We start from the raw sequence: 12,700 nt of genomic DNA on the forward strand, positions 1-12,700 counted from the left end.
AGGGGTGAAAAAGAAAATTAGGCTGGAGTATGATTGGCTCCCTATTACTTGCAACACTTGCAATGGTATAGGGCATGCTACTGGTCAGTGTAGGAAGAAAGAAGCACCAAAACAGGGCCCTAAGGTCACTCAGGTATGGCGTAAGAAAGAACTTGCAACACAGACTGTAGTTACTCCTTCTGTGAGTGTCATTGGGGATAAGAGAGTGTTAACCCCTGGTCAGCATGTATCTCATCTGAGCAGACATGAAGCACATCCTCCTGTTATTACTCCAGGGGGGCACTCTTATCTGGAAGCTGTAACTCAATCTTTGAAGAAAAGTGTGACTGGCAATAAGGAGGTGGGAATGGATACAGGCCAAACTAGTAGTAATGGGTAGTGTTGGTTTTTGGAATATAAGAGGACTTAATAAAGTGAATAAGCAGATGGATATAAGACGATTCCTGCATATGAATAATGTAGATGTGTTTGGTCTAATAGAAACTAGGGTCAAAAGCAATAATTGGTTGAAAGTGAGTAATAGTATTTGTAATAATTGGGCTATTTGCACGAATCATCAAAGTCACAAAGGAGGGAGGATCTGGATGTTATGGAACCCTAAGGCTTATCAAGTGGATATTCAGCATGTTTCTTCCCAAACCATTCATGCTAGGCTAACTGATAGGGTCAGGCAAAGAGAATTTTGGATTACTTTTGTCTATGGATTTAATAAGGCTGCTGATAGGAAGAACCTATGGACTAGTCTGAAATTTTACCAGCAGCAGCTTACTGGAGCATGGTTAATTGGAGGAGACTTCAACAATGTTCTACTTCCTAATGAGAGAATAAGGTCTCAGATTACTGCTGTTGAGATAAAACCGTTTCAGGATTGTGTGCACTACTGTGGTGTGGAGGATATCAAAGCTGTGGGATCTTTTTTTACTTGGACGAACAAGCAAGAAGCATCACAAAGGGTTTATAGCAGAATTGATAGAGTCATGATCAATGATGAGTGGATTAATATGTTCCCTGAATCTTTTGCAAATTTCCTTCCTGAAGGTTTGTATGATCATTGCCCTTGTATTGTACAACTTGAAGAGGATACAAGGAAGAGGAAAATTCCTTTCAGATATTTTAATATGTGGGCAAAGGCTCCTGAATTTATGAACATTGTGACTAAGCACTGGAGTGCTGGCATTTATGGTACTCCTATGTACACTGTGGTGAAGAGATTGAAAGCTATGAAGGGTGATCTGAAGAAGTTAAATAGGGATAATTTTCATGATATTGAGAAAAATGCTCATATTATGCTTATGTCTCTACACTCTATTCAAACTGAATTAAGGAAGCAACCTCAGGATACATCACTTATTGAAGCTGAAAGGAATGCAGCTGAGGGATATAGGCAGTTAGAGGAGGCTAGACAATCTTTCTTACTGCAAAAATCTAAAGCTCAGTGGTTGGCAGGGGGGATGATAACACAGCTTATTTTCATTCTGTGATTAAAAAGAGAAGAGCTGCCAATAAGGTTGTGCAAATAGAGGATTCTGATGGTAAGGTTATGACCCAGGTTCAGGATATCAATGAGGCATTTGAAAATTTTTATAAGAAGCTTCTGGGGACGAGTAACAGTGTGAAGCATGTGCATATTCCTACAGTAAGAAAAGGGAATGTGCTAAATGCTGATCATATTGCTCTGCTAAATAAGCCAGTCACTGGAGAAGAGATAAAAATGGTTATCTTCTCTATTCCAAGTACAAAATCTCCTGGACCTGATGGGTTTAGTTCACAATTTTTTAAGGATACTTGGGCAGTGACAGGAAAGGATGTTATTAAAGCAGTTCAGGATTTCTTCCAGTCTGGGAAACTTTTGAAGCAACTGAATAGCACTACTCTCACTCTCATCCCCAAGACTGATTTCCCTACAAATGTGAGCCAGTTCAGACCTATTGCTTGCTGTAATACACTTTATAAGTGCATAGCAAAGGTACTGTGCAACAGATTGAGTCTTATCTTGCCTGACATTATAAGTCCTAACCAGAGTGCTTTTATTAAGGATATGGATATTGTGGAGAATATCCTTATCTGCCAAGATCTTACCAAGCTCTATAATAGGAAGGTTTGTTCTCCTAGAGTGCTCATGAAGTTAGACCTGAAAAAAGCTTATGATTCTATAGAATGGTCATTTTTGAAAGAAATGCTTATAGCACTGAAATTCCCAAGTCATTTTACTAATCTACTGATGGAATGTGTTATAACTCCTCAATTTTCCCTATCTCTGAATGGAGAGTTCTTTGGTTTCTTTCAAGGCAAAAGAGGCCTAAGACAGGGTGACCCTCTGTCCTCCTTGTTATTCACTATTTGCTTGGAATATTTGTCAAGGATCTTGAATAGATTGACTGAACTGGATAATTTTAGTCATCATCCACTTTGTAGGAAGATGAACCTTACTCATCTTTGCTTTGCTGATGATCTTTTAGTATTTTGTAGAGGGGATTGGGATTCCATGATAGCTGTGATGAGAGCTATTTCTACTTTTACTGCTGCTTCAGGATTGCATATGAACAAAATGAAGTCCAATGTGTATGGCAATGGATTTGAGAGTGGCTTGCTGGAGAAATTTGCCAGTGTTACTGGCTTAAAGATAGGAAAAATCCCTTTTAAATATCTTGGGGTGCCTATCTCTGCCAAGAAGTTATCTGCACTTGATTGTAACATTCTGGTGGAAAGGATTGTGGATAGAATTAGAGCATTGGGGGCAAAGAAATTATCCTATGCAGGAAGACTAGTGTTGATCAAAAGTGTTCTTGGGACTCTTCATAGTTACTGGGCAAGGATATACATCATTCCGTCCAGTATTATTGCTAAGATAGAGAGTACTTGCAGGAGTTTTTTATGGAAGGGGGACGCTCATTCTCATTCTAATGCTCTTGTGTCCTGGAAGCAAGTCTGTTTGCCAAAAGAAAAAGGGGGATTGGGCGTGTGTGATATCAGGAGGTGGAATGTGGCTGCAGTATGAAAGTATGTTTGGTGGGTGATGGATAAGAAAGACCACCTCTGGGTAAAGTGGGTGCATTGTACTTACTTAAAAAGTGTGCCCTGGACTGATTATAAACCTTCTCAAAGCAGCAGTTGGGCTTGGAAAAGGATTTGCAGAGTTAAGGATATCCTTCTTCCTAGTTATATACAGCATGACTGGTTAGAAAAAGATGCTCCTTACTCGATTTCTAGTGGATATAATTGGCTTGGTAATGAAGCAAGTAATGTCACCTGGTATAGACATGTTTGGATTACTGATGGTATCCCTAAGCACCAATTTATCAGTTGGTTGTTTGTTCAGCATCGTCTTTTAACAACGGATAGGATTCATAGGATGTTCCAGAGCAGTGAAACAGGTTGTGTTTTGTGTGGTGAGGAGGATGAAAGTCATGATCATTTGTTCTTCCGTTGCTCTTACAGTAGAAAATGTCTGAAGCAGGTACAAGAATGGAGTAAGTTGGAAATACCTGAGATGCAAGTTTTGAGTTAGTGGCAGGCTCAAGACAAGAATAGGGGGATCTTCACCTCCTTGGTAGTGATGGCACTGGTATATCATATCTGGTAGGCACGTAATCACTGCAGATTTCAGCAGGTGGTATGGAGACCAGAGGTTATTGGAGCTCGCATTAAACATGAGGTCCAGGCTCGCATTGGGAGTAAGAACAAATCTAGGAAGAAGTTGATTTAGAATTCCATAAGTAGTTGAGTAATTTTTTCAGAATTGTTGTGTAGAGGTGTATTGTGCACTCTTCTAATTTGTTGTTTGGTTGATAAATTAGTGTGTAATAGCTCATTATTATTAATAGAATTCTTACATTCTACCAAAAAAATAAAAATAAATAAATAAAGGTTAAATTTTTTTATTTATTTTAATTAAAAAAAGGAAGTATTAATACCTCCAAGAGTGAGGGATTGTTGGCAAGGGAATAAAGGAAGGAGCCCATATACGCATCTCTGGCTCCTGTTGTGTCTGCTGTTGCCACAGAATACCCCTTCATCGATCCTTTAAATTTCTGCAGTTTCATTCAATTATTCAATAGTTAATATTTCACGTTATGCATATTTTTTTTTTTTGGGTGAAGAGTAAGTATATATCAAATTACAAGCTAAGAAATGGAGGCCAACCATTGTGCATCAACAACTCTCAGAGGAGTTCTATTCCGCTTTTTCCACCTTTCTATTACCTCCTTCCATACTTGCTGAACTAGAACATTTGGATGAATAACTTGATGATAAATCCTAGCTCGATTTCTTGCCGTCCAAATAGCATACAGTAGGCCTACATAACAGGCACCATCAATTAATTTCTGTAGAACACTCTTGCACCTCCCAGAAGAATACCATCTAATCATGTCATTAGGAGGAAACTGTATCTGAATCTTTTGTTGCAGTAAAGTGATACATTTCCTGCTAAATTCACACGTTTGAAAATGATGTTCATGATTTTCTGGAGCAGCTTCACAGAGACAACATGCAATATCTTGACAAATTTCCATTTTAATCAACATGTCACGAGTAAGTAGTCTTTTATGCAAAAAAGTCCAGTAGATAAAAGAAGTCCTAGGAACATTTAAGGTATTCCAGCATATGAATCTCCATGGAACCTTATGAGATGAATTCCTAAGCCAATGGTAACCTGATGCAATGGTGTAATTAGATGCTGAGCCAAGCCAAATATTATTCAGGTATCCTGTCTTGAACTGATCCTTAACCTGAACAATTTTCTTCCAAGACCAACTGCAATCCTTAGGAGCTTGATAATCTGTCCAATCAGTGCCTTTCATATATGTATGGTTGACCCATTTTACCCATAGATGATCTTTCTTAGTTGCCAACCAACTTGTATACTTACTAAGTTAAGATTTGTTCCAGAGTTTAGCATTCTTAATCCCCAAACCCCCTTCCTCTTTTGGCATGCAACATTTATCCCAGGCTACATTAAGAGCTCTAAGGTAAGCATCCTTAACACCCCCCCCCCCCCAAAGAAAGTTCCTACATATTGCCTCAACTTTGTTCATTATTCCAGAAGGAATGAGGAAAATGGAAGCCCGGTATGATTGCATAGTAGCTAGCACAGAGTTCACTAAGACCAATCTTCCAGCATAAGAAAGCTATCTAGCACCTAAAGACCTGATTCTAGCCACTATCCTTTCTATTAACTTATGGCCCTCATATTTTGTGATACCCCCATACTCCAAGTGCCTTACCAGGACCACTCAGGTATAGAAACGTCACCATCTCGGTTACCCGAGGCAATAAATATCATAAGACAATAACGAAACGTACTTTAAAAGTAAATATAATTTAAGTGATTACATGTTCAAAACAAAAACTGATAAATCCAATACAATTCCAAAACCAAATGTCTACTAGCCAAACTGAATACTAAGGACATCGTCTGACACAGCGGAAGACTCTTCTAATTCTAAGTGATGACACATCCCAGCTAGCCCAAATACATTGAATCAAACCTGTTCAACAACTGCTCATCATCCCCGAATGGATCACCACGGTTATATAAAACAAACAACGGGCTCAGTATTAATTACACGATACAAATCACAATAAAATAAATGCCAAACAGCTCAACCGTCACATCAAGTCCCAAACTCCATAATCAATCTCCACATAACTGACTACACACTAAAGTGTGTATTCCTGCCAGAGTATCCATCGCAACAGATACTCCACACCGGCAGTGGGGGACCGCATCCGTTCCTACCTAAGCCCCGCTCATCTCCATCAAGCGATAAACCGATGTTTATTAATGTGCACATCCCTTTTGTGGCGGGTTCCACAGAAGGCGAATCAAGGGCGTGAAGCCACTCCCGCAAGTGACTCCACTCAGCCAGGGACGCACCCCGAAGATCACAGACAGATACAAGAACAACAATCACAACGATAATAAACAACAACCGTCACAACCACCAACAATATACTTTAACAACAATCACAACGAAACCACCAATCACATCATGTAATTAATACCGAGTAGGAAACCACCCGGAATGCAATCACAAATCAGACGATCTAGCAGCTGTCTCAAAATCTATCCTCTACGAATCCTCCTTATATACATATATTCATACAATTACTACCTTAACCATATAAAACATAAAACCCCAAAATCCCCAAATTAAGGTTTAACCAAGATCAATCAAATGCTATAAAAACGGTACGTAGAACTTACCCTTGACGTACCGATCACAATGATATAAAGAACAAAGGCAACCGACTCCTCTAGCTCCGGGATTTGTCAATAAAGCGGAAGAACAAAGCAACATAAGTTGAAATCTCTCTTAACCAGTGAATTAGATTTTGTAAAAGTGTTTAAAGAAGATGACGAAAGTTATTATATATTAATCCGCCTTATTAACAAAACCCGTCAAATAACACCCGATACCGACTTACTCGATCGAGTAAGACACGTACTCGATCGAGTGCCACTTACTCGATCTAGTGCCAAGGCTACTCGATCGAGTACCCTACAGGCAGACTACAGTTTCGTATACCAAACATACTTACTCGACAGAGTAAGCCCCACTCGATAGAGTACCCACAGACTCATAAAACCGTAGTATTACAGTCTTCTCTCCTTAAAAAGAACTTCGTCCCCGAAGTTCAAACCACAACAAAACAAAAACACACTAACACTCTCCCGACATAACAACAAAAACAAAACTCAACATAAAAACTCCAACACATACTTACCAACCAAACTCAACCCGACTCAAACAACTACTAACTATATCAAAATCAACATAAAAAGATGTAAAAACTCTTCACGACCATCTCCTACCCCCATAAAAGAAACAAGGTTACGTCCCCGTAACCATACATACCTGATCAAAAAGAGACGGGCAGCGCTCTCTCATGGCCTCTTCCGCCTCCCATGTAGCCTCTTCAAGCTCATGATTAGACCAAAGAACCTTAAGCAACACTGTCTCACCATGTCTAGTTTTCCTAAACTTCCGGTCAAGGATCTGTTTAGGCACCTCAAGATAAGACAAGGACTCATCCAGCTCTATGTTCTCTACCTCTAACACATGTGACGGATCACTAACATACTTCCGCAGCTGAGACACATGAAACATATTATGTACCCTATCCAAAGCAGACGGTAAAGCCAAACGATAAGAAACCTCTCCAACACGGTCTAAGATCTCATATGGTCCTATGAACTTCTGACTCAACTTCCATTTCTTACCAAATCTCACGACCCCATGCATAGGAGACACTTTCAAAAGAACCTTGCCCCCAACCTAAAACTCTATATCCCGTCGATGTAGATCGTCATAACTCTTCTGTCGATCCTGGGCCGCTCTCATCCTCTTTCTGATCAGCTTAATCTGCTCTACCATCTCATGTCCCCAACCTGTTGTTACCCTGTTGACTCTTCGGTAAACCCACGATAAAATTCATAGAAATGGACTCTTCGGTAAACCCACGATAACCCACGATAACCCATATCATGTTGTTACCCTGTTGACTCTTCGGTAAACCCACGATAAAATCCATAGAAATGGACTCCCACTTCCACTCAGGTACCTCAAGAGACTGAATCTTACCTTGTGGTCGTCGCTGCTCCCCTTTTACTCTCTGACATGTCAAACAATGGGCCACAAACTCAGTTGTTTCTTTCTTCATCCCAGGCTACCAGAAAGTCTTCTTCAAATCCTTATATAGCTTGTCACCACCTGGATGTACCGCGTATGGTGTGCAATGAGCCTCTGTCATGATCATCTTTTTCAGCTCCTCATCATTAGGGACACACCACCTCCCATCAAACCTCAGACTACCATATGTATAAATAGATAATCTAGACACTGTCCCTTTCTCTACTCCACCTCTCCACTCCACAATCTTGGGATGCAACACCTGTTTACCGCGAATATCATCATAAAGATCAGGCTGCACTATCAAATCTCCCATGGCATCCCTTTTCTGGATCATATGTATCCCGAACTTCCCAACCTCATCTCTCAATCTCATCAAAGATATGAATGTGCACAAAGAATGCACACTCTTCCTGCTCAAAGCATCTGCAACCACATTGGCTTTCCCTTCATGGTAGATAATATCCATGTTATAATCGCCAATCAACTCCATCCACCTCCACTGTCCCATGTTCAACTCCTTTTGAGTGAAGATGTACTTGAGACTCTTGTGATCTGAAAATACCTTAAAGGTCGCCCCATATAGGTAATGTCTCAAAATCTTAAGAGCAAATACAACTGCACCCAACTCCAGATCATGTGTAGGATAATTCTCCTCATAAGGCTTCAATTGCCTAGAAGCATATGCAATCACTTTCCCATTCTGCATCAACACACAACCCAACCCATTCTTTGAAGCATCTGTATACACTTCAAAGTTCTCATTCCCTATAGGCAATGCTAAGATTGGATTTGTGGTCAAACGCTCCTTAATGTTTGGAACGCCGTCTCACAACTCTCATCCCAACGAAACCTGTTTTCTTTCCTCATCAAAGCTGTCATAGATCTAGCAATCTTGGAGAAATCTTTCACGAACCGTCGATAATACCCTTCTAAGCCCAAGAAATCCTAATCTCAGCTACATTCTTTGGTGCTTTCCACTTGGTAACTACCTCAATCTTTGCAGGATCCACAGCTATCCCTTCCTTTGAAATCACATCCCCCAGAAAAACAACTTTCTACAACCAGAACTCACACTTGGACAACTTGGCATACAACTCATGTTCTCTCAAGGTCTGCAACATAATCCTCAGATGCTCCTCATGCTCCTCGTTAGTCTTAGAAAAGACTAAGATGTCATCTATGAAAACCACCACAAACTTGTCCAAGAACTGACTGAAGACTCGGTTCATCAAATCCATAAACATAGCTGGTGCATTAGATAACCCAAACGACATCACCACATACTCATAATGGCCATACCTCGACGTGAAAGTCGTCTTTGGTATGTCCTCCTCTCTAATCTTCACCTGAAGGTACCCCGACCTCAAATCAATCTTAGAAAAGACTGCTGCACCACTACTCTGATCAAACAAATCATCTATCCTTGGCAAAGGATACTTGTTCTAGACCGTCACTCTGTTCAGCTCCCTGTAATCTATGCACAACCTCAGGCTCCCATCTTTCTTTTTCACAAACAGAACTGGTGCTTCCCACGGTGATACACTAGGTCTAATGTATCCCCTCCCAATCAGATCATCCAACTGTTTCCTTAGCTCCTCCAAATCCTTAAGACCCATACGGTACGGTGCCTTAGAGATTGGCCCCGTCCCCGATTTCAACTCAACACTGAAATCTATCTCCTTCTTTGGTGGCAACCCCGGAATCTCCTCTGGAAAGACATATGGAAACTCCTCCACAACTGATATCTACTCAACTGTCGGACTCTCCACTCTGTGACCCCTCACATGGCACAAGATCAACGGGCACCCCTTCCTCAGATAGGACTTCAAGGTCACAGCTACAATCAACTTAACTTTGGGTTTGAAAACAAACCCACGATAAGACACACTAATCCCCTTAGGACCTCTCAGAAAAACTTTCTTTTGATGACAATCTATCTTAGCTTTGTACTTTCCTAACCAATCCATCCCGACTATCATCTCAAAACCGTCTAAAGAAAACTCTAGCAAGTCTACAGGTAGATCAACTTGCCCAACTATCAAGGATACACCTCTCTGCAACCTCCCACACGATACAGACTCCCCCGAAGGTATAAAAACTTCCTCTCTTATAGACGCATACTCTCTCAACCCAACCTTTTAACATGACTCGAAGATACAAACGACTGTGACGCCCCCGAATCAAACAAAACAAAGGTATAAACACCATTAACAAGAAAAGTACCAGTGATAACATGAGCGTCGTCCTCAGCTGCTTTTTTTTCCATCATAAACAGCTTGCCACTGGTCTTCTGCCCACTTCCCTGGACAGTACTAGCTGAGGTAGTCGGCTTAGCACCCGACCCCTGGTTGTTGTTGGTGTTCGTAGCTGGTTTCTGATAAGAATTACCGCCATTGCGGTTACCCCCACCGTTGTTGTTCTGACCTCCCCTGTTGTTCCATAACTCAGCCGGTCTGTTGCTCGCATAACTATGTGCAGGACCCTGTGAAAAGCTCCCCGGTAACGGCCTCTAGAAACCCCCACTCACCGCACTGGTTTACTCATGTCTCTTGTGGCCTACACCGCCACAGTTAAAACAGGTCATTCCCCAGCTACTGCTACCACTCCCAAGGCCACGCCCATATGAAACCCCAGCACTAAACCCCGAGCCAGATGAATATGCTCTCGCCTGAGTGTGGTTACCCTTCTTATAGTTGGATTGACCACCACCCTCGCTCTCAGCCTTCCTCTTCTCAGCACCCCTCTCCCTGGTCATCTCCACCAACCTCTCAGCCATCCCAGCTCTCTCATAGACTTCCTTAACATCTGTAAAGACTCCCACCGGTAGCTACTCCATAATCTTGGGGTCAACCCCTTCTCAAACCTCAAAGCTAGGTTCTCCTCACTCAGCCCCATATCCTCAGCGTATCTGGACTTCTCATAAACTTACGGTAGTACTCAGCCACCGTCATATCAGATGCCATCTTAAACTCATCGAACTCCTCCCTCAGCTTACTCCTCACATGTTCCGGTACAAACTCGTGTCTCATGGCTCTCCTGAACTCATCCTATGGTATTACAGGTAGTCCCTGCTTCATATACATCTCCCTAGCACTCACCTTGACCTTATCCCACCACTCGCCTGCCGCTTCCCTCAAGTAGAACGCAACTTGTTCCACTTTCAACTCATCCGGGCAGTGCACCAACTCCAGGATATTCTCCATCTCCCTGTGCCAATTATCCAAAAGAATTGGCTCCCCACTTCCCTTATACTCTTTCGGGTTTAACCTCGCTATATGGATGCTGATCTTGGGGTGATCAACCTCCTTATCCTTTCCCACTCTCTTCAACACTTCCGTAAGAGCACCTTGGTGCTCCAACATCTTTACTATATCATCAATGTTCATGCTCTCAGCTCTAGCATACAAGGCGGTTTTCTTTGGCGGCATCTTGTAACTATATAAGAAAAGGTAGACATAAACACGCATACTATAACTCAAAACATGCATACGACCTGTACAGAACCCACTCGATCGAGTACCAAATCCCACTCGATCGAGTTGAGGCCACTTGATCGAGTGCCCAACCTACTCGATCGAGTGCCTCGAGTCCAGAACCTGATCAGACCTCTGCTAAAAAACACACTCGATCGAGCTGATAAGCCACTCGATCGAGTGCCCCTACGTACTCGATCGAGTACCCAAAAACACGTTTCTGCCCAGAAAAACACTAAACTCCCTACTCGATCGAGTCAGACCACTCGATCGAGTACCTCACCTACTCGATCGAGTGCCCCCCCCCCCTCGATCGAGTCATGCAGACTTGTATAACTACCCGCATGCTCATCTTACTTTCCCCAACATTATATACAACTTCTATACTTTTAACATAACAACAACAACTATGCATGCATATATACGCAACTCTTTATATACTCAACAAAACAATTTACTTCATATCACTAATATGCCACATTATAAACAAACAATATGCTTTTCATCCAATTCAACATATAAATAACATATCTTTCAACTTATATTCCATACCTCCATTCCTCCACATTCAACATCCATCAATTCACACCACATGCTACTATATAGATACAAAAACCATAAGACAACACATACGATCTCGACACGTACCCCATGTGACCGGTTCACAATTGCAGGGCGAGTTCGCGACTTTAGAACGTCTCCCAAGCCTTTACATTAGCTCCTACAACTTCTACCTCGGGTTTATTTTAATTTGACTCCCTATGTTCGTTAGATTCATTGGTTATAAGTTTCAGGATCGTCGCTCTGATACCACTTTGTGACACCCCCATACTCCAAGTGCCTTACCAGGACCACTCAGGTATAGGAACGTCACCATCTCGGTTATCCGAGGCAATGAATATCATAAGACAATAACGAAACGTACTTTAAAAGTAAATATAATTTAAGCGATTACATGTTCAAAACCAAAACTGATAAATCCAATACAATTCTAAAACCAAATGTCTACTAGCCAAACTGAATACTAAGGACATCGTCTGACACAGCGGAAGACTCTTCTAATTCCAAGTGATGACTCATCCCAGCTAGCCCAAATGCATTGAATCAAACCTGCTCAACAACTGTTCACCATCCCCGGATGGATCACCACAGTTTTACAAAACAAACAACGGGGTCAGTACTAATTACACGATACAAATCACAATAAAATAAATGCCAAACAACTCAACCGTCACATCAAGTCCCAAAACTCCATAATCAATCTCCACATAACTGACTACACACTAAAGTGTGTATTTCTGTCAGAGTACCCATCGCAACAGATACTCCACACCGGCAGTGGGGGACCGCAGCCGTTCCTACCTAAGCCCCGCTCATCTCCATCGAGCGATAAACCCATGTTTATTAATGTGCACATCCCTTCTGTGGCGGGTTCCACAGAAGGCGAATCAAGGGCGTGAAGCCACTCCCGCAAGTGACTCCACTCAGCCAGGGACGCACCCCGAAGATCACAGACAGATACAAGAACAACAATCACAACGATAATAAACAACAACCGTCACAACCACCAACAATATACTTTAACAACAA

The 12,700-nt window shown here is 41.7% G+C and overlaps 1 protein-coding gene across 1 annotated transcript; it reads left to right on the top strand.

Annotated features, from left to right (window-relative positions):
* The first annotated feature begins 425 nt into the window (after positions 1-425).
* Positions 426-1,481, top strand: LOC141589836 (uncharacterized). Its single transcript, XM_074410458.1, has one exon. The coding sequence runs from the start codon at positions 426-428 to the stop codon at positions 1,479-1,481; it is 1,056 nt and encodes a 351-aa protein (XP_074266559.1).
* The last annotated feature ends 11,219 nt before the right edge of the window (positions 1,482-12,700 follow it).

The sequence above is a fragment of the Silene latifolia genome, chromosome 7 (genome assembly GCF_048544455.1).
Source record: "Silene latifolia isolate original U9 population chromosome 7, ASM4854445v1, whole genome shotgun sequence".
Taxonomy (NCBI): domain Eukaryota; kingdom Viridiplantae; phylum Streptophyta; class Magnoliopsida; order Caryophyllales; family Caryophyllaceae; genus Silene; species Silene latifolia.